The following is a 23722-nucleotide window of genomic DNA, read 5'->3' as shown; positions in this document are numbered from 1 at the left end:
TTTCCCTTAGAATTTCGCACATCTCTTTGCAAAGTTGTGAGATTTTTTTTTTTTTTTAATGGAGCCGAGACCGGTCCTTTTTAAAATTTATTAGCAAAAAGTAATTCTACATAAACAAAAGCTCCAACCAAGACGTCGTGGAGCAGTTGTTGAAAACCCCGAGGCCCCGCCCCCGCGCCGCGGCGGGTCTTGGGGCGCCGGCCGGCGTCGGGACCTCGCCGTGGCAGGCGGCTGGATGGGCCTGCCCGCGCGATTCCAGGTCCCACCTGCTACGGCCGTGGAGGCTGCGGCACCACTGCGGGCTCCGGGGGCGGCACTGACCCGGCTCAGGCCGTGGCCCCGGGCAGCGCCCCAGGCACCTCCCGGGACTCGCCGCTCGCTCGCCGGATTGACACTCCTCCAGCTCCCTCAAAATACCCTGCCCCTGGTGTTTGACTCCCTTTCGGATTTGTGGTACCGGGAATTCGGTCAGATTGTCAAGTGCAAAAAGCTCTAAAACATACTATAACTGTTTTGTATTGCCCAGATGGTGTTATTTTATATAAAAACCTATGTTCATAGATAATTAAAATTGTGATACAAAGTTGCTTGTGAAACTTGAAATGAATAAATTCTTATATTTTCAGTCCTCAGAGGAAAACAGCACAGCACAATAATGGGTTTCCCATTTCTCCCTTCTGATTTTCATTGAGAAGTGCATATCTGTAATTTATAATGTTTTAAAATACTTTCTTTTTTTTAATGAAGGGAGAGTTTTAAGGCAGTGTACTGGTAGTGTCGTATATAGGTTATTGTACCTTGGTATTTGTACACTGACAAGTTTTGGATTTTCCTTTTCCACCTTTCTATAAATGTTTTATTGGAAAATTCTGTATAATTTGGCTGTAAATTTAAAGGGACAAATTTTCAACTCTAAATATTCCTAAATTCATAATCAAAATTTTAGCAAATTACCTGCTGGACTATATACTCCCGTATATAGCTTGTTCTTAGGTAATTCAGAATCTCCTAGCTGGTGAATATTTCACAATCAACCTCTAAGTTCTTAGTGATTCCTTCTTTATATTAGAAAACTCAAATTAATCCCGGGGTTTTTCGTATCTGTAATTCCTAATTTATATAGTCATTCCTAGGGGTGTAAGATTTTGTTTCACTCTTTCACCATGAAGCATAAGCGCAGTAGGATTTCTGGTAGTGGTGTTTTTCTGACTTTTATTTCCTTGTTCTGATTGCTGCACCCACCATCGTAATGACAGTTCATCTAAGAGAAATTTCTCTGGAGAGAAATCATGGTACATACGTTATTCAGCTTTACATGCAGAACTTAATAGGACCAGTCTCCGTACATACTCCTGGAGTGGTGAATGGATTTGCAGCTTTTTTGCCTTTGCCTTTTATTGTTGATACACACTGCCCCCTTTGGCTACCGCGGAATAGCACTTAGTTGTTGCACCTTGGAAGAAAGGATTCTATGGTGATGGCAGAGCTACCGTGAAAACAATGTAGTATCTGGCTTTTCTTTTTTTGTTACCCAACTTACACTATTTTTACATACTGGAATATCTTGAAAGCTCAAGCTACATTTTTGATGTGCTGTGCGGTCTACTAGAGAGAAAAAGCAAGCTATTTTTAAATCTTTTATAAAGTTCTGTATGCTTGTAAATGCAGTAAATTAGTCTGGAAGGATTCAAGAAATTCTTAACAGTAATTGATTCTGAGAAGAAAAATCTGGGGGTGCTGAGAGACAAAGATGAAGGGAACACTTACCTTTCGCTGTATACCCATTCGTATCACTTGATTTTTTTTTTCTTTACCAAGTATGTGGGTTACCTAAACAAAGAACAAAATTATTAATTTTAAAAACTTCCCCTTTTAAAAAATATGGGCCTTTTCTTCTGTGTACTAGTTACTGTGTGCATCATGGCATGGAAAAGTATCCCTTAAGTATCCTGTAAAGGGAATTGCTTCATTGAGGAGAGTCTCATCTGCAGCAGTTATTTAACATTAGCTTAATAGTACCTACCAAACGCTTTGTTTGGATTATTATGGTCAATTTCTACTAAACTCAGCCATAATGAGTGTTTGAGATTTTAAGTAAAAGGTAATTTTAGTTAAGGTGCTGTTAGTTCTTGTTTCACTTTCAGCAGTGAGGACAAAAGGGTAACTCTACTAGACTTTTTTAAACCTTTCACATATTGTTGTAGCTGAATAATTCACTTTTAACTCTTTAGCATCACTCCAGGTCACATAAGGCAGCTCTAGTGGTGTAATGCCTAAGGCATTTGACTGCTAACCACACGGCTGGCGGTTCAAACCCACCAACCACTCCTCAGAAGGAAGACTGGGCCATCTACTTCTGTAGAGATACTGGCTTGGGAAACCCAAGGAGGGGTTGATGTGAATTGAAATCAACTTAACAGCAGTAAGTTTGGTTTTATTTTTGGGGGGGTCTCATAAAATTTGACTTGCCTATTGTCAAAATCAAATAACCATCAGCATCACATGAAACATTACATTAGGATTATAATGTTTTTGTTGTTCTTATTTGCTCTGCACATTTACCCCAGGAGAATTCTGTTAAACTCAGCTAGATTTAAGGCTGAATAATCTATGGTTAAATTTATGATGTAACAACAGAAATATCCCTTGATACCATATACCAAAATCTTGTCTGACTCTGTGACAGCCCTTAACTCCTATTCTTCATTCTTAAACTTTATCCAGGAAACTAAACTGTAGCTACACCCTCTTCTCCCTTATTGACATGATTAGGTTCTAAAGACCAGGTCGTTTTGTGAAAGTTGGCATTTTGCAAAAATGAAGGATGATTATGTTGTTGTTGTTATGTGCCGTCAAGTCGGACTCGACTAATAGCGATCCCTCCTTGGGTTTCCGAGGAAGTATCACTAAGGAAGTAGATTGCCCCATCTTCCTTCTGAGGAGTGGCTGGTGGGTTTGAACCGCCAGCCTTCTAGTTAGCAGTCAAGTGCCTTAGGCACTATGCTACCAGAGCTCCCGAAGAATGATTATATAAGATCACAAAATGGAGGATGACTTTATCATCACATAACTACCAAATGACATCATTACATAACTTCTAAATTACATTATCATGTAACTGCCAAAACCACTACTAAGCATGACCCAGCCCAGTTGATACATAATCTTAACCATCATAGCCAGTGTTATTCTCACCTTGTACCTCAGTATTTGTTACCTGCCATAAATAACATAATTAATGCAAAAAGTAGATCATGGATATTTTACCATTGTCGTGAGAAATGTCACATAACAAGATGGTCAATGAGTGAGGAGAGTATATATACAGAAGGATGGTACTGAAAAGCAGTCCTTTTAATAGTAAATGTTTTAAACACAACTGTGTTAGAAATCAACTTTCTGTTTTTTCATAACTGATTGTTGTTAGGTGCTGTCAGATTGGCTCTGACTCACAATGACCCTATGTACAGCAGAACAAAACACTGCCTGGTCCTGTGCCAGCCTCACGATCTTTAACAAAACTGAGCCTGTCGTTGCAGCCACTGTGTCAATCCATCTCGTTGAAGGGCCTTCCTCTTTTTCATTGACCTTCCACTTTACCAGGCATGATATCCTCCAGGGAATGGTCCCTTCTGACAACATGACCAAACCCTGTATTAAGCCTGACAATTGAAAAGTCTTATTAAGTGATGGTTTTATTATAGTAAATGCTCAAATAACTAGTATTCAAATATATGTATATTTTGAAACAAAGCTCACTGTTTAGGAAAACGTGTTTTTGTTTTTAACTATACATACTTGGATTACAAAGCAAGTTCTAATCAAAGTCACTCTCGGTCCTTTTTGGAATGATAGACCAAATAGAATTTATTTATATCTAATTTTAAAAAATAACGATCCAGAATCACTCTTGAAATATACTACTGAGTCAGCATGTTGTCGTTGTTATGTGTAGTCGAGTTGGACCTGAGTCATAGCGACCTCTCTTTGGGTTTCCGAGGCAGTATCACTACGGAAGTAGATTGCCCCATCTTCCTTCCGAGGAGTGGCTGGTGGGTTTGAACCACCAGCCTTCTGGTTAGCAGTCAAGTGCCTTACGCACTACGCTACCAGAGCTCCACTGAGTCAACATAATCTCCTGTAATTTTTCTATTTATATCCTGCAAAATTTACTTATTACTAACTATGGGAGCTCTGGTAGCATAGTGCCTAAGGCACTTGACTGCTAACCAGAAGGCTGGCGGTTCAAACCCACCAGCCACTCCTCGGAAGGAAGGTTGGGCATTCCTACTTCCATAGTGATACTGCCTCGAAAACCCAAGGAGGGGTCACTATGAGTCGGGGCTGACTCGATGGCAAACAACAACAACAACAACTATTGATTGGGAGCTCTGGTAGCGTAGTGCCTAAAGGTACTTGACTGCTAACCAGAAGGCTGGCGGTTCAAGCCCACCAGCCACTCCTCAGAAGGAAGATGGGGCAATCTACTTCCTTAGTGATACTGCCTCGGAAACCCAAGGAGGGGTCGCTATGAGTCGGGTCCGACTCGACAGCATATAACAACAACAAACAACAACAACTATTGATTAAAAATGTGGCCCTAAGGTCCTTTGGAGGAGCTCTGGTAGTGTAGTGTTTAAGGCACTTGGCTGCCAACCAAAAAAGCTGGTAGTTCAAACCCACTAGCCACTCCTTGGAAGGAAGTTTGGGCAATCTACTTCCGTAGTGATACCGCCTCAGAAACCCAAGGAGGGGTCACTATGAGTCAGGTCCGCCTCCATGGCACATAATAACAACAACAACAAGGTACTTTGGAATATCAATTATGTGGTCTTTGAGTTGGAATGGGTGAAATCGTAAGTGGTGACCTAATCCAGTGGTTTTCAAACTTTCCTTAGAAACAGAATCTCCCCTTCAAAATAAAAACAACAATAATAGATAAAAACAAGGCAGCTCTGATGAGTGGGGGCCTTAGCCTCTACATCACCTCAAACAACAGAGTGGCCCCAAAAGAACAGATACTCTCCAGTATGCCTATTCTGTCACTTATAAAATTACAGAGTATGCTGATCTGAAAGTTCAGTTGTTTTCCTAATCAAAATGACATTAAGACATGTTAGCCTAAATATGCCTAGAATAATATATTGGAAATTACAGCACTACTGGGTGAGGAGAAGATAGCAAATGGTTTTTAAAATGTGCCCTGGTCATACTAAAATACAATGGAAGTTGCTGTGGCTGTCAGAGGAGGATACCTGGTAGTTAAAGTAGAACAGCATAAAAATGTGCCATCTCTAGAACACTTTGGTTAACAAAGAGATTGTCACTGTGCAGGAAAGAGAAGGCACGTCTGCTACTGAGGTACTCTTTCTTACAAAAATGATTGGCATTGTGATCCCAAAATCTACCAGGTTCTATCTTCTTTCTTAACTCTAATAAGTAAGATTGAGTTTGATTAAATTTGGGTGCTTTTAAAAAATTATTTGGAACATAGTTTATCAAAAACAGGTTTTCATTACCTCAAGTAGTACGTAGACTCTGAACCCTGCTCTGTTTTTATTATAGAAAACAGTAAAGAGGAAACAAGTTTGTTGTTATTGTGGCATCTTGTGATAGGTTTAACACACCTCTTGTTAACTAATTAGATGATTAAAACAGGAAAGCGTGAAAAGAGGCAGGTTAATTACTAACAAAGGTAAACTGAACCAGCTAGAAGGAAAGTAGTAGCTGGACATGTGAAGGAGATAAAAAAAATCAATTCTTGTCCCATTCTGATTCATGGTCAAATAAAAACTGGGTCACATGTGTGGCTGTTGTTCACTGAGATGTGTGTTTGTTGGTTTTTTAGTAAAGGGCTCTGTATTATATGTCATGATGTGACGACGAAGATGTAATTAGGACTATGCTTAGTTATTTATTCATCAAACTTTTATTGACTGTTGTGGACCAGACACTAAGGATGCATCAGTGAGTCAGACAAGGCCCTCTTTCTAGTAGTAGGAGACAGACAGTAAACAAGCAAGAAAATACCAGGTAAGAATGAAAATAAAACAGGATGGAGGAGAAAATGCAGAGCTACTTTAGAAGTCAGAGGAGGCCTCGCAAGGCCTGAATTAAAAGAAAGAACTAGCCATGTAAGGAGCCTCTCGGCAGAAGGGATGGCTAGTACCTCCCTCAGTGGGCTAAACTGTTAACCTATTCCGGCTGCTAACTTGAAAGGTTGGAATTTCAAGTCCACCCACAGGCACCTTGGGAGAAAGACCTGGCAATCTACTTCCAAAAATAAGCCATTGAAAACTCTGGAGCACAGTTCTACTCTAACATATGGGAGGTCACTGAGTTGGAATCAATTCAATGGCAACTGGTTTGGTTTTAATGAAGGAATGGGATAAAGGCCAGTAACCGAGACAGTGATCATAAAGGCAGAATGTCAGAGAGGCAGTCAGAACAGATCACCTAGGACTCCCTAAAGCCAAAGTAAAAGGAGCATGAATGTGTTCTAATGTATGGAATCTATTGGAGAATTTTATGAAAGATGTAATATGGCCTGATTCATGTTTTCAAAAGATCACTGCTTGCTTTGCATGGAATAGACAATAGGGGACTTTGGTAGCCATGTGTCTCCCGATATCCATTCTATGTTACTTAAGTATTTCTTTGAATTTTAGCTGAGCATATGATCACCCATTATAAAGACTGTATTTCCCAGCTTCCTTCAGATTTAGGCATGGCTTTGTGACTGATTAAGTCTAGCTAGTAAGATGTAAGTGGAAGAGATATGCAACTTTGGGAGGACGTGTTGTTATTTTTGTTGTTGCTTAGTTAAACATTTTATTTTGACAAAGGTAAATTCTGGGGAAGCGTTTTTAAAGGGAGGGGAAAGGCCCTATATCATTCCTTCATTCCTGCTGGACCATCAGGTGACCTTGGAAATGAAAGCCACACAGTGAAACAATAAATGTACAAGAAGCCTCCAAAACTCACTGCTCAGGTCGACTCATAGCGACCCCTCCTTGGGTTTCCAAGGCAGTATCTCTACGGAAGTAGATTGCCCCATCTTCCTTCCGAGGAGTGGGTGGTGGGTTTGAACCACCAGTCTTCTGGTTAGCAGTCAGATATCTTAGGCACTATGCCACCAGAGTTCTCAGGAGCCTAGGTGCTTGGTGTAATGATAAATAACTTTTACTGTAGCCCTGGACTGTGTATCTCCATGTTTATATGACAGAGAAGTACACTTGTTCAGACTATTAGTTTGGGTTTTTCTATTATTCATGCCAACAACAACAACAAAAAAAGCAAACCCATTGCCATTGAGTCAATCCCAACTCAGAGACAAACCTAATGCTAACCAGTATTGGAAATTGCAAAATCAATGAAAGAAACATAAACCAGACAGAGAGCTGTTGAATGCTGTCAAGTAAAATTAATCTAGGAAGGGTTTCTAGACAAAGCAAGTTGTTTTAATTTTTATTGTGATTTGGGTGAAAGTTTACAGGACAAATTCATTTTCCATACAGCAGTTCACATACACTTTGTCTCTTGACATTGACTATGATTTCCCACACTGCAACTGCTCTCTTCTTCCCCCTTCCTCCCCAGAGTTACTTCTTCCCTGTGTCCTTCCTTCCCATGCACTCTTGCCCCCCAAGCTGTCTCTTTGTACATACACAGCCCTTCTATTCTCCCATGATTGATTAGGTATCTACCTAATGTAAATGTTCAGCTCATATTCCTGTCTTTTGTTTGGCTGGGACTGACAGGAGGGAGTTCAATTCCAGACCTGAAGAGCAGCTGGGGGCCAGTCTCAGGGGTTTCACCAGGCTCTGTCAGGCTAGCAAATCTGGTCCTTTTTTTTTTCTTCAATGATTTTGAGTTTTGTTCCACATTGTTCTCCCACTCTATCCAGGATCTCCTACGTAGATCCCCCTCCAAGTGGTTGACAGTGGTAGCTGGGCACCATCTTGTTCTGGTCTCATAGTCATACAGGCTGACGATTGCATGCTGTACCGGTCCATTGGATTCATTGTTTCTATGCATCTTTGGTTTTCTTCATTCTTCTTTGCTCTGAGCAAGGAAAGACCCATCATTGTATCTAGATGGTTGCTTGCAAGGATTTAAGATCCTGTTGCTACTTCCCAAAGTAGGATGTGGAACAGTGTTTCTGTGTAGTGTGTTGTGCCAGTTGAGCTTGATGTCACCTGCGACCATGGTCCCAAGCTCACAGGTCCAACTACTTGCTCCCTCTGGGTAGCTGGCTGTGGCCAAGAAGTGACTACAACCTTGTCCCTTGTCCACTCTACTGTGTACATGAACGTTCTTACAGAACATACAAATACACTTGCAGAAACATTGTCTTCCAACTCTGTATATGGTCATTGGCACACTCCTCCCTGCATAGACATACCTGATTGTTCAGCCTGTCCATCCATCTCTCCACCCGTAGATCAATGTTTGCCATCACTGACAACGCAGTACTGTATGTGCAGAAGGGTTCATCTTTGTTGTCTGTACCTCCCATGAACCTCTCTGTGTCTTCCTCTTCCAAGGCCACTGTATTGATCACTCACATTTGGTACCTTGCCCTTCTTTCACCCAAACTATTACTTATCTCTGCCTATCTAGCAGTGCCCCCCCCCCGTAACCAACAAAGAAAGTTTCCTTCCATATATAAACCTTTCCTTGACTTTTTACAATAACGGACTAATACAATATTTGTCCTTCTGTGGTTGACTTATTTCACTCAGCATAATGTCCTCCAAGTTCATCCACGTTATGTAGTGTTTTGTGGATTCTGCATTATTCTTTAGCGTTGCATAGTATTCCATTGTGTGTATGTACCATAGTTTGGTTATCCATTCCTGTTGATGGGCACCTAGGTTGTTTCCATCTTTTGGCTATTGTAAATAGTGCTGCAATGAACATGGGTGTGCATATGTCTGTTTTTATCCTGGCTCTCACTTCTTTGGGATATATACCTAGTAATAGAATTGGACAAAGCAAGTTTTAAAAACTGTGAAGGTAATTTGGTAGAAGCAAAAGGAGGTCCGTGGCAGGTGCAGATGGTGAGAAACAAAAAGTATTAGGAACATTATAAGAATAAATAATACGAGAATTCACCTCAAGTTCAACATTTCCAAAACCTGTTAACTCATCAGCTCCTTTTTATCACCACCACTCTTATGCCTGTGGATCTAAATTTGCTCTTACCGCCACGAAAGGAGGAAAAAAAGAGTTTCTTTTTTGTTTCTTTCAGTATAACCAACCATTTGCCATTGAACGATGACCCCATGTGTGTTAGTTAGAACTGTGCTCCACAGGGTTTTAGTGGCTGATTGTTTGGAAGTAGATTGCCAGGCCTTTCCCTGAGGCACCACAGGCTAGACTAGAACCCCCTGATGGATGTTAGAACCTGTGTATCTTAGTAGTAAAAAAAAAAAACAAAAAACTCCACTGCTGTTGAGTTGGTTCCACCTCATAGCAACCCCTCCTTGGATTTCTGACGCAGTATCTCTACAGAAGTAGATTGCCCAGTCTTCCTTCTGCAGAGTAGCTGGTGGGTTTGAACCGCCAGCCTTCTGGTTAGCAGTCACATGCCTTAGGCACTACGAAAATTATTTTTTGTTGTTTGGGTTTGTTTGTTTGTTTTTGGTGTGGCCCATTTTTCTAATGGTATATTCTGGCTTTTTAGTTATTTGTAGGTTTAATTTTGTTTCTGTCTTTAATGAATGATGTAGGTGTTCTCCACCAAAAAGCATATATGTTAATTCATATTTTTTCCCCCTAATTTTCACTTTTAATTATTTTCAATCTTGCATTCATTTTTATTGTTAGCTTGAAGTAGGGATTTTTTTTTTTTTTTTTAATTTATTAACAGGTTTATCTCAGAATCATTTGTTAAATCCATCCCATCCTCAAGGGTTTTAAATACAACACTTACAGTAACCTTTTGCATATATGTAAGTCTATTTCTGGTCTTTTTCTTTTCTTCCATATAAATAAACTTCTCGAGAATAAGCACCATGTCTTGTTTCGCTTGTTGCTATTATCTCCAAGGACTGACTTACTGCCTGACATGTCCATACAGTAGATGCTAAATATGTTTGTTGACAGACTGCTTATTTCTGTTTCGTTACATTTTTAAATTACTATAGTTTACAAGTGTGTATATTTTGTTATCTTTATGTGTATATATTTTTTAATAATGTCTTTAAGATTTTGACTAAAATATCATTAAATGTATGATTTATTGGTAAGAATTGTGTCAATTTTATTATCCAGAAACACGTAAACAAGTAAAATATTCCTTTTACTTATTTTTTTAGTTTTTATTTCTCTTAGTAGATGTAACAATTTTTCCAAGTAATTCTCTTGGCATTTCTAGATTTTTAATAACATAGACTATAAAAATGTTGACACTTTTCCAATATTTATTGCACTGGTCAGAGTGGCCACTATTAATAGTGAAAAGAATAGTAGAAAGAATAAACGTGACCTTGATTTTCACAATGGAAAAAAGGCACTTAGAAGATCTGGGAACAAATTATCTGCTTAGAGCCACAGTGATTCAGGATAAAAGGTGGTGGACTGAAGGGAGTGTTTTTGATGATATTTATCACACTTGAATAGCACTTGTCTTATTTAAGTCTTCATTGTGAGTCAGCTCATACACAGGTTACAAAGTCTAGAGTAAATTCCAGAACCCAAAGTAAGGGCATAAGTGGTGGGCACTACTTTTTTTTCCAAGTATCAAGTCACAAACAGTTCTCTGCATAACTAAACTGTGAGATTATAGAGTTTAGAATTTTTATTTTTGTGTGGATTTCTACCTTAACAGAATTAGTTTCTTACTTTGAATTAAAACTATAAGGTATCTTTGGATTTGAGAAATTATTGATCCTTTTGGAAAGAGGAAGAAGGGAACAATGACATATAGGTTGGGACTGAGGACAGAGTAGAACACCACTGAACTGCTTTATGTATTAAATAATTCCAAAGTTGGACTTTAAAGGAGTTTGTTTTGATTAGTCAGCCTGATTGTAATGCAAGCCATTTACAAAGATTGTATTACACAGTTTAGGGAAACTATGCTTATCATGATACAGAATTAAGAATGAATAATAATCATATCGTCAAAAAGTATATCACTAAAGATTCCTACCCCTAGTTGATTTATAGACTTGTTGTATTCTTTATATGTCATTTTTCTATTCAGTGGCCAGTTCTTTGGGTTGATTTGTTGGTGAATTTTTAACTGTTTGGGAAAAGAAATTTGTGAGGAGCTTTCTAAATAAGTAGGAAAGAATGTAATAGGTTTATTTGGCCTTGGGACTTTATTTTTAACATAAACTATCTCACATGCAAATTTCATAAATAGATATTTTTGCACAGATTTTTGTTGGTCATAGTATAATAATACTTTTCCTTGCACAGTTCATCTTTTTGTCATAGTTTTACTGTTGCTTGCCTGGTTTCAGTTGATTTCTTACTTGCGCTATCTGCCTGGCTTTGTAGTTACTGCTTATATACTGTGTATTATGAATGTGAAAACTGGTAAGTAGTTACGCCTGTAAGGTATAATGAAACAACATTTTGAACAGTTGTGTATCATCTGAATGGTATGCATTGGGAGGTAGTGTCCTCTAACAAGATAAATTGATACAAATGGATATGCTATTTGCTGAATTGTCAAATATCTAATATTACCATGGGTTTTTTTTCTGATCATAAATCATTTGTTTTTAAAAAATTTTCCAAAACTCCATTCCTCTAACTCACATCCAAAGATGTGAAGGAAGAGTTTGGAGGAAAGATCGTTCCTGTGTAACATGAGATCTTCAGTATTGTCAGCCATCAAAGGAAGGAGGGGAAGTTCAAGTTCTTGAGAGAAGACAGGTCGGGAGACAGTGATCAGCAAGGATACAAGAAACTAAAAATGAAGAAGTCAAGTAATACTAGATTATAAAATGTAAACAACTGAATGGCAAGAACTATATGTTTGTCCATTGGTGACTTTGTGTAGTAGATAGTCAGTACAGTTATTGAATGAACAGTGATGTCTTTTAAAAGTGTAGACTATGTACAACATTCAAAATTACTGGTCAGAAACACAGATGTGATAATGTCACTGTTTAGTTTAACAGTCTGTAAGGGCTTTTCATTATATTCACAAGTCCAGACGTTAGCATGGAACTCAAGGCTTTTTACCATCAGATCTCATCCTACCTTGTCTAACTTTTATGTACCCCCATTTCCTGTCATATGCTAACCATACTGTATTGCTACCCACTGCCATCAAGTCAGACCCGACTCATAGTGACCCCTCCTTGGGTTTCCAAGGTGGTATCACTACGGAAGTAGATTGCCCAACCTTCCTTCTGAGTAGTAGCTGGTGGGTTTGAACCTCCAGCCTTCTGGTGAGCAGTCAAATGCCTTAGGCACTATGCCACCAGAGCTCCTGTACTGTATTGCTAATCCCCCCCCCCAAATCTGCCATAGATTAGTGCTTATGACGCCGTGATTTTATTGAAGTTGTTCCTTTCTCCCTCTCCTGGGTTGAAGTCCTATAAAGTCTCACCAGAATATACTTCTTTTCTGAAGTTTTCTGCATCCTATTCTTCTTACTCCTGGCAGAATGAATGGTTTCCTTCTCTGTGCTTTTATTGTGTTTTTAATAGACATCCTGTTAAACTCTTTTTCACCTTATATTGTAATTTGTCTTTGTGGTAGTTTGTCCTAATAGCTATCATTTATATGTCAGAATTCCTGGCACATAAAACCAATGTGCCCATCATCTCATTTAATCATCACAACAGTCCTAGGAGGTTGGTGCTATTAGTACATCATCCCCATTTACAAATAAGCTGAGCTGAAAAGGCCTCACAACCTGTACAAGGGAAAAATGACACACAAACCTAGATTCGTCTAACTCCTAAAGTCTCTACCTTAACCATTGTGCCATATTTCTTAATAAATTTAGCTAAATCAGTATTTAGGATTTACATTAATTAAATCATGCCTGCTATCTAGTAGATACTCTGTAAGTTCACACAAGAATTAGGTGCAGACAGTTAGTATGGTTACATTAAAAGGGACAGTGAAAACTGCCATTGTGCCATTCATAAAAGTAAAATGGCTTAAAAACACTGCCATTGTGTCATTTCAGACTCACAGTGACCCCTCCTTGGGTTTCCGAGGTGATACCACTACTGAAGTAGATTACCATAGATTACCTAACCTTCCTTTGGAGGAGTGGCTGGTGGGTTTGAACCACCAGCCTTCTGGTTAGCAGTCACATGCCTTAGGCACTATGCCACCAGAGCACCCAAAATAGTTAAAGGACTCTATAAAACACATACACACAAAACAACTCAATATGTTGTTGATTGGATCTCAGAAACGTTCACTGATAACAGCTTGGGGGAAAGTTTTGCTTTCTAAATATGTCTGGCTTTTTAAAACAGGGCACAGCATATTGTTGTTGTTGTTGTTATGTGGTGTCGAGTTGGCTCATAATGAGCCCTCCTTGGGTTTCCAAGGCAGTGTCACTATGGAAGTAGATTGCCCAACCTTCCTTTCAAGGAGTGGCTGGTGGGTTTGAACTGCCAGCCTTCTGATTAGCAGTCAGGTGCCTTAGGCACTATGCTACCAGAGCTCCCATGGCACAGCATAGTACTACACAACTAAAGCACATCTTGAATTGATTTCTAGGAGACTGCTGCCCCCTGTCTTCAGCCTTTATTACAAATATCCTCACAAGTCAGACACTAATTGAATTTTCACTGGCATAATACATTGTAGAACTGGCCATAACTATACATGTAAACTCTTGTTGAGTTGGGGTTACAGTAAATATTGGAATTGTTAGGGCCAATAAAGTTTGTTGCAAAAAAAAAAGTCTTTTAAAATCTTTATGTGCCATGTATCATTTGTTGTTGTTGTTTTGTGCCGTCGAGTCAGCCCCGACTCGTAGTGACCCCTCCTTGGGTTTCCAAGGCAGTATCACTACGGAAGTAGATTGCCCAACCTTCCTTCCAAGGAGTGGCTGGTGGGTTTGAACCGCCAGGCTTCTGGTTAGCAGTCAAGTGCCTTAGGCACTATGCTACCAGAGCTCCCCATGTATCATTAGTTCTTGAATAAATGTGTACAGAATAAGTACGTCTTTTCTAGAGTTGTCTTAAGTGTCAAATAGTAAGTGGTAAATACCACTTCAAACTTGTGAGAATTAATGTTATTAAGAAATGCTTGGTTCATCTTTTTTTGTCATCTGATTTTCCTTATAAATTGAGTAAAATATGCTATAGATTCAATTTTTTAACTCCTCTTTTCTGTTGTTTCTCTAGTGTTGTTAATAACAGTACTTGTAGTGGAAGGGATTGCTGTGGCCCAAAAGACCCAAGGTAAAGTACTTACAGTGATAATTTGTGGTATGTTCAGGACAGTGGTGTGGCTTGTTTGAAAGAATTGCAAGTTTTGAGTACTATTTCCAGAATCCCTCTGGAGTGTTCTAGTGATCTAAAGCTTTCTGTCAGCCTCAGGTCAGTATCGCCTCAATTTAACTGGATTCAGCTGCATTTAACTAGAGTAAATTGTCAACAGAATGGCTTGCTCTAATAACTTTTTTTATATGGTCATTGTTAGTAGGTCTTCATGTACTGGATTGTGTCCAAAAATTAAATGAGATTCATGTTTTATCACTAAGCAAACCTTCCTGATCTTCCTGGTTTGTGAAAGATTAGAAAAACAGAAAACTCACTGCCATTGATTCCGACTCATAGCAACTCCCTTTGGGTTTCCGAGGTGGTAAATCTTTATGGGACTAGATTGTTCAGTCTTCCTTCTGTATGAATGATAGCTATAGTGTGATTTTTGAACCAGATTTTTATATCAAAATTTAGGACATTTCCTGGATATAGCTTTAAAAAAAAATCAAATTATACTTGCATATGACAAAAGTCAAATGGGTCTTAAAAGTTAATTTGGAAAAATCAGTGCCCAACTATCCTCCCCATACCTCTCTCTGTAGAGATAACTGTTCTTTTAGGTGATCCTTTCGGTCTTTTCCTTCATATGTTTGAGTAACTGATGCATGGACACTTGTTAATTATTTCAGTGTAGGCATTTGATACTTACTGACTTCTTACCCCAGCAGAGGAGAATGTAGTTCTTTCCTACCTTCCACTACCAACCACGTATAAGTATACTTTTATTTTTCATCTGTTCCACCTTCTCCTCTTTCTCTGTTTCTCTGTCTCTCTCTCTCTCTCTGTCTCTCTATAGATATTGAAAAACAAAACAGCTGTTGTTGAGTTGACTTCAAATTCTGGTTAAGTCAGTATTTATGAGTTATATTAAGTCACTTATTGAAATTTTAAATTGGAAATTTTGTCTTGGTTTAGGAAAGTCCTCTCTTTAATTTTTAAAGTTTTCTTTTCCTTTTTTTTCCCCCCTTGTTCTGTCTTTCAGGAATTCCTATTATTTAGTTATTGGCCTTTTTATCATTTATTTATTTTTACTCATTTATATTTTCCATCTTTCCTTTTCTGTTTTCTGGGAGGGTTGCTCAGTTTTAACCAGGAATTGGAAAACTTTCTGTAAATGTCCTCATAGTAAGGATTTTAGACTTTGCAACCCATGCAGTCTCTGAGACAAGTTTTCTGCTCTTCATTGTAGTGTAAAAGCAGCCATGTATGGTACAAATGAATGAGCATGGCTGTATTCCAATAAAACTTTATTTATTATAATAAGCAGTGGGCCAGATTTGGCCCATAGTCATCGTTTGCCAACCTCTGCTCTAGAATTTCTACTAAGTTTTTCATTGCTTCTAGTTTAAGGAGCTTTCTTTTGTTTCTTGAATATTCTGTTTTTTAATGTCTCTATCTTATTTTGTAGATGTACTATCTTTTTCTCTCTCTAAGGTGTTTAAATGATGGTTGTGTGTTACTGGGTTTTTTTTTTTTTTTTCCTTATATTACCTTTTTTTCTCAGAGTTGCTCTTCCTGTTTGTTGTGATCTGTTTTTCATAGTAGATGCTTTCCTCAAATGTCTGGTGATCCTTGAATGTCTGCGATTATTTATGAGAGGAGCACTAAAAAGCTGATCATCAGGCCTCTGCAGTGTAGCTAGAGCTTGTTTACTGTGGCCCTCACTGTTGAGTGACCTGATATATTGGAGAACCCCTCAGTCTACATTTGAGTCTTCTCCTTGAGCTGATTAGATTCCCCAGAGAAGAATCTTTCCATGTCTTGCTTATGTGTCTGACTTCAGCACTGGAGGAAGAGGGCTAGGGGTATCATTCATTGTTAATACTCACCCGATTCCCTTTTCAGGTTGGTATTTTCAATCTCAATTGTTCTTGGTGTCCCAAATTTAAAAACTCTGTTTACCTCCTCCGGAGAAATAACCCCAGTTTTCCAATGTGATGACAGGGCAGCAGCTACCTAGATTTGTGGAGTAGAAGGGGGAATGTTGTTGTTGTGTGCCTTCGAGCCGGCCCCAACTCATAGCAACCCCTCCTTGGATTTCTGTGGCAGTATTGTTATGAAAGTAGATTACCCAACCTTCCTTCTGAGGAGTGGCTGGTGGGTTTGAATTGCCAGCCTTCTGGTTAGCAGTCAAGTGCCTTAGGCACTATGCTACCAGAGCTCCTGGAAGGGGGAAGGCAAAATAGATCAAATTCTAAATAGACTTTTAATCAGTATTTTTGAAAAACCTAATTTAAATAGTCCTCACTTTCAGAGGTATCTAGCACTGCCAGTCGTTACCACTATATCTTCATCTTTGTACTTAGAGTTTATGCCTTTTTTTTTCTTTGTAATAAAATCCCTTCAGTAGTGTTTAATTGAAGTTTTAGGAGGGATCAGAGCTAAATGTATGTATTCAGTCTACATTCTTTAATTAAAATCCCTCTGTAACTTTTGAGTCTTATGTGACCCTTTCATTAATTAAGTATAGGAGTACCCATACCAAGTACAGGAGCTCTGGTGGTGTAGTGCCTAAGGCATTTGATTCTGCTACCCTGAAGTCTGGCGGTTCAAACCCATCATCTACACCTGGGAAGGAAGGTTAGTCAATCTACTTCTGCAGGTAGTCAATCTACTTCTGCAGAGATAATTGCCTCAGAAATGCAAGGAGAGGTTGCTGTTAGTCAAAATTGACTTGACAGCAGTGAGTTTGGTTTTAGCTTTTTGTATCAGGAATAAACTCCTGAGATCCTTCGATTTATTTATTTAGTTTTAAAATTTTATTTTGTTGTTAAGAATATGCACAGCAAAATGTCCATGAATTCAACTATTTTTACATGTTCAATTCAGTGACATTATTACATTCTTCAAGTCATACAGCCATTCTCACCTTCCTTTTCTGAGTTGTTCCTCCCCCATTAACATAAATTCACTGCCCTATAAATTTCATGTCTAATCTTTTGAGTTACTGTTCCATTTTGATCCCATATAGATAAGTTCTTATAAGGCCATACTGCTCAAGGCAGACATTTTTTTACTAGTTTGGTTTAGGAGCTCTGGTGGTACAGTGGTTAAAACATTTGGCTGCTAACCAGATAATTGGTTCAGACCCACCAGCCACTCCCTGAGAGAAAGATGAGTCAGTCTGCTTCCTTAAATACATATTGCCTTGGATTCCCTATGGGGAAGTTCTGCTCTGTCCTGTATAGGTCACTGTGAGTCAGAATCGATGGCAGTGGGTTTGGTGTTTTTGATTTTAAGAAGACCTCAGGAGATATTTTTGGTTTAAGGTTTAAAGATTATTTCCAGGTAATAATTTCAAGGGTTCGTCTAGCCTCCATGGCTTCAGAAAGTGTGGAGTTCATGAGGATTTAAAATTCTGTTCTACATTTTCCACCTTTTGATCAGGATTCTTCTTTAGAATCTTTGATTAAAAATGTTGAGTAATGGTAGCTGGGCACTATCCAGTTCTCCTGGTCTCATGGCAAAGAGGCAGATGTTCACGGAGGATTCTTTTCTTGTTATGGTGGAACTGAATTTTATTGACTTAATTATATTTTCCCATATGGTTTTGTTCTTGTAAAATCTGAGCATTTTATTTACCCATTCTCTTGCATTGTAAATTTGTCTCTAGTTGCAAACTCTTCAAGCCAGCGCAGCATGCACTCTTCTTTCTTTTACTTTTGCTATATTGAATTTGTTGTGCTAAATTTGTTCTTATAAAAATACCTTTCTACTATACAATGGACAGTTGTTTGGGGAAGTTCTTGGGAAAAGAGAGGAATACTATCTTCTATGGCTGCCATTAATGCTTTAAATGCTGTTTTTCCCTAAGATGGACAAAATATTGGAATCAAGCACATTCCTGTAACACAGTGTGGCATTTGGGTTCGAACCAGCAATGGAGGTCATTTTGCGTCCCCAAATTATCCTGACTCATATCCACCAAACAAGGAATGTATCTACATTTTGGAAGGTATTTGACATATTTCTGTCTTTTGTTGGATGAATTTTTAATTTATTGTAAAATTAATTATATTAGTAAAGTATTCTAGTTAAGCCAGTTTGAGTAAAATTTAAATATGCTTATGAATTATACTCTAGTAGTTTTAAATACTCCTGAATATTGGCTACATTAACAGAATAGTAGTTGAAATTAATTAGGAATTTTGACTCTCCTAAGAATGGTTTGAATCTCTTAAGAGTTTAATTCAACTAGTGCATATGAAAATTTTTCTCTTAAGAAATTTTCTTAAACTTACTGGCACCCTTTATTGAGTGCAACAGATGCCAAAGGGAAAGATTATCGTACTTTTAGGAAGGTCAACGTTACCATTCATGTAAAATGTAATATTTATTATGACTTTTTTATTTACAATTCTCATCATTATTCTCATCTATGTAGTAGTGCTTTGTTTTTTTCATTTTTATCAATACATTTATATTTTTTCTTGTTTGTGTTGTCCTGATGTGCTTGCTCTCTTTTTTTCAGCTGCTCCACGGCAAAGAATAGAGTTGACCTTTGATGAACATTATTATATAGAACCATCATTTGAGTGTCGGTTTGATCACTTGGAAGTTCGAGATGGGCCATTTGGTTTCTCTCCACTTATAGCTCGTTACTGTGGTGTGAAAAGCCCTCCATTAATTAGATCAACAGGGAGATTCATGTGGATTAAGTTTAGTTCTGATGAAGAACTAGAAGGACTGGGATTTCGAGCAAAATATTCATTTATTCCAGGTAAAGGATAAATTATCTTTCCAGTTGGTTATGTATCTCACACTATGATTTTAGAATCTTAGGGTTTGAAAACAGAATTTTGGTCAGGCTAATAAAATCAAGGCCTTAGCATTGAGGATGAGAAAGACAGAGAGAGGTACATGGGAGGTACAGACAACAAATATGAACACTTTTGTACATACAGTACTGCGCTGTCAGTGAAGGCTAACATGGGTATATGGGTGGATAGATGGGACAGGCTGAACGATTAGGTATGTCTATGAAATGGGGAGTGTATCCAAGAACATATATAGGGTTGGCAGACAATGGTCCTATAAGTTTATGTGAATGATCAGAATTCCCAGGTGTATAGTAGAGCTGACAAGGGGCAAGGATGTGGTCTCGGCTTGGTCACAGCCAGCTACCCAGAGGGACCGAGTAGTTGAACCTGCGGGCTTGGGACAATAGTCACAGGGGACATCAAGCTCAATTGGCATAACATACTATATAAAACATTGTTCCACCTCCTACTTTGGCGAGTAGCGACTGGGATCTCAAAAGCTAGCAAGCTGCCATCTAGATGCAACGATGGGTCTCTCCTCGTCCAGAGCAAAGAAGAATGAAGAAAACCAAAATTCATGGAAACAATCAGTCCTAGTGACTGGTACACAATCAGATCTGCAACCTATACGACTATGAGACCAGAAGAACTAGATGGTGCCCGGCTACCACTGTCATCCACTTGGAAGGGAATCTACGTAGGAGATCCTTGATAGAGAGGGAGAACAATGTGGAACAAACTTCAGAATCATTTGGAGAAAAAAAAAGGGGAAGGGACCAGATTTGCTGGTTCGATAGAGCTTGGTGGAACCACTGAGGCTATGGCCCGTAGCTGCCCTTCAGATCTGGAATTGAACCCGTGTGGTGTGGACCCGTGGTTTCCAGCCAAACAAAATACAGGCATATGAGTTGAACCTTTATCTCAAGTAGATACACTCCTTGGAGAGAACAATCATTGGAGAAAGAAGGGCTGCTTATGCACAGGGAGACAGCTCAGGGGACAGGAGCCCGTGGAGGGATGGACACTGGGAAGAGATAACTGTGGGGAGGAGGGGAGCTGTTGCATTGTGGTAAACTGTGGTCAATGTCATGAGACAAAGTATATGTGAACAGCTGTATGGAAAGTGAATTTGCTCTGTAAACCTTCACCCAAATCACAATTAAAAAAAAAAAAAATCAAGGCCTTAAAAAAATTAGCAAGATGAAAAGAAAATTGATCCATGAACAAGCAAAAGAATGAACAAAATTAGAAATAGAACCATAACACTTCAACTTTGAAACTTACCTAGATGGTGTTACCACTTCTACTTAGATATTTTTATTTTAAGGCAGTATACATAAGGCCAGTAATACCAAGATAAATACATTTGAAAAATCACCCAGCCAATTTTCTTGTTTTCATAATCCCTACCAAAAATGATTTTGGCTGATTTTCTTATTGCATTGATTGAATTGGCTACTCATTTGAATAACTTGTCTCTAGAAAATACTGAGCATTACAAAGAATACTAGTCTGTACTTGGAAGCAAAAAATCTGGGTTTTTAAATCCTTTCTCTGCCACTTAATAGCTGTAAGACGATTAGCTGTAAGAAAGTATGTGCTGTATTTATTTCCTGAGGCCGCAGTAATAAATTACCACAACCTTGGAGCTTAAAACATCAGAACTTTACTCTCTCACAGTGCTGGCAGCCTGATGTCCAAAATCCAGGAGGACCATATTCCTTGCAGGGACTCTGGGGCAGAATCTGTTTCCTTCTTCCAGCTTTTAGTGGCTACTCCACATCCCTGGGCCCTGTGGCTGCATCACTCCCACCTCTGCCTCCATCATCAAATTGCCTTCTGTGTCTCTCTGTCCTGTCCTCAAAACTCTTAATTAATGACATCTTTTATCATGTAAGGTAAAACTCACTCTACCATGTAGGGTAATATTCACAGGTTCCAGGGATTAGGACATGGACATATCTTTTGGGGACCATCATCCAGCCTATTTTATCTGCCTTACCTACCCTGGGATATGTAAAAACACTTTGATGAAACTACAAAGCCCTGTCCAATATAAGAATATGTACATATCCCTAAAGGAGAAGCACAATGACGTATGAGTTATTTTTCCTATACGTAAAGAGCTTACAAAATGGAGCAAGATGAAAATTAATTTTGTATAAAAATTATATTATCTTTTCACTTTTTTTTTTTGACATGATGAATTTAATTTTCAAAAAAATCCAAACACATGGAAATAAAAAAGAAATTATCCATAATCTCACCCCTATATATATAAAATCAGTGTTAACATTTTGGTGTGTATCCCTTCAGAAGTTTTTCTGTGAGTATTTTTATTTGACAAAACTAGGATGACACTATATATATAGCCTTATTACCTGCTTTTAATTCCTGAACAACATAAAAAATACTTTACCTGTCAGTAAATATATTATGGGAATTTAAAAATGTTTCTTTAGTGGCAAAAATGTAATATTTTCAAAACTTGAAATTTGTCTTTTAAATGTTAATTTAATTAGAATAAGTCTCAGGGATTGCTCTTTTTTAACTTAATAAAGTAAACCTAACCTTGGCATAGTAGATAAGGCATTTGGCTGCTAACCAGAAGGCCAGTGGTTCAGACCCACCAGATACTCTGTGGAAGGAATACTGGGCAATCTACTTCCCCTTTTTTTTCTCCAGCCTCAGAAACCCAGTGGGGGTCACTGTGAGTTGAAATCTACTCAATGGCAGTGAGTTTTTTTTTGTTTTTTTTTTTAAGAAAAAACAACCTTTATAAAAGAGACAACTAATATCACTTTAGGTTTTTTGCAGAGAATTGTCAAAGAGAAACTTAAAACAGCATTGAGTAGAGAATCAGACTTTCTTCATACCTGGGCAAGAATTTTAGAATATTGTACAGCAGCTATCTATCTATGTCATTTTTGCATTGAAGTTACCGTAATTATCCCAGTTATTTCCAGGAAGTAATAATCCATTAAGAATCTCTCCCTCCACAAATACCATCAGAAGCTTAGAGAATTTCACACAAAAATGATGATTTCTCACCATTGTTAATAGGTTTCTTCCTGATTTACCAATACCTAGACAACGCTTACTTTATAAGCATGTTTTTAAGATCAGAAATAGCCATGTTTTGCCTTAGACTAATTATTCATTACATACTTATTTTGACATAATTATCATGGTGAAGTTTTGAGATCCTTACCCACATTATGAAGACAAAATAGTAGAGTGGGAAAATTTCTGAAGTGGAGATGTGTAGAGAATAAGAATCCAGTATTGGCTTTGCCACTGTCTGATCTAAGAAAACCACTTAATCTCCCTTTGACTCAGTTTCCCCATCTTTAAAATGAGATATTATGTAATCCTCTGGACATTATTGTCATGACCATAAAAAGTTTCCTGACTGTGCTTTTTAATATTTAAAAATATTATTGACATGAGAGAGTATTGTTTTGCATGGCCTATTTTTCTCTTTCAAGTACTGTAAACTTATTTTCAAAGATCTGATTTATACACCAGATTTTGTGTCTTTATGACACCAAAGTATCAATTACTTCAGTTAATAAGAATAAAATACCTGAGCAGTTTAAAAGGAAAAAAAAAAAAAACACTCACTGGAATACAACACCTGCTGCTTTTGACAGTGAGTTGATGTGAGTTTTCAAGTAGCATAAATAAATTATGAATTAATGACAGAATAATTAATTATTACATAAGCATTGATCTTACATATGAGAAGGAGCTCTGGTGGTGTAGTGCTTAAGGCATTTAGCTGCTAACCAAAAGATTGGTGGTTTGAACCCACCAGTTGCTGTGTGGAAGAAAGATGAGACAGTCTGCTTTTGTAAAGATTTACAGGCTTGGAAACGTAGCGGGGGTTACTATGAGTCGGAATTGACTTAATGGCAGTGAGTGAGTTTGTTTGGTTTTGGTACAAATGAGTAGCTTGGATATACTCGTAAATAATCAGTGTGTATTTTACATCACTGAAAGCTGTTTCCTTTTGTAACGCTCTTAAGTGGAGCGTAGGCATAACTTAAGGTGTAAAGCCTTGGCGTACCTCTAAAATTCTCAATGCCAATGATTTTCTTCTTTTTTCTTTTACAGATCCAGACTTTACTTACCTAGGAGGTATTTTAAATCCCATCCCAGGTTTAGTATATTACCTCTTTTTTCTCATAGTGTTTTTGATTAGTCTTATTTTCCTTTGAACATCATTCATTCATTCTTTCTAGATTGCCAGTTTGAGCTCTCAGGAGCTGATGGAATAGTGCGTTCTAGTCAGGTAGAACAAGAAGAAAAAACAAAGCCTGGCCAAGCAGTTGATTGCATATGGACAATTAAAGCTACTCCAAAAGCTAAGGTATTGTTATGTATTGAATAATTTCAGAGAACATACTAAGATATGATTTGTATAGTGTGTTATTTTGGTTCATTGCAAATATTTATTGATTATATAAACTGATATTACAA

The 23722-nt window shown here is 38.1% G+C and overlaps 1 protein-coding gene across 1 annotated transcript in view; it reads left to right on the top strand.

Annotated features, from left to right (window-relative positions):
- Positions 1-235: 235 nt before the first annotated feature.
- The window catches only part of NETO2 (neuropilin and tolloid like 2), a 56413-nt gene continuing 32926 nt past the window's right edge, over positions 236-23722 (top strand). The window contains exons 1-6 of the mRNA XM_007947808.2: positions 236-467; positions 14340-14396; positions 18295-18435; positions 18952-19200; positions 23357-23380; positions 23485-23612. Of these exons, the coding sequence (XP_007945999.1) occupies positions 236-467; positions 14340-14396; positions 18295-18435; positions 18952-19200; positions 23357-23380; positions 23485-23612 (831 nt within the window). The remainder of the gene's footprint in view (positions 468-14339; positions 14397-18294; positions 18436-18951; positions 19201-23356; positions 23381-23484; positions 23613-23722) is intronic.

The sequence above is a fragment of the Orycteropus afer genome, unplaced genomic scaffold (genome assembly GCF_000298275.1).
Source record: "Orycteropus afer afer isolate SDZICR_OR568_19922 unplaced genomic scaffold, OryAfe1.0 scaffold00009, whole genome shotgun sequence".
Classification (NCBI taxonomy): domain Eukaryota; kingdom Metazoa; phylum Chordata; class Mammalia; order Tubulidentata; family Orycteropodidae; genus Orycteropus; species Orycteropus afer.
Note: the sequence above shows the minus strand (reverse complement) of the source record. Positions and strands in the feature narration are given on the sequence as shown.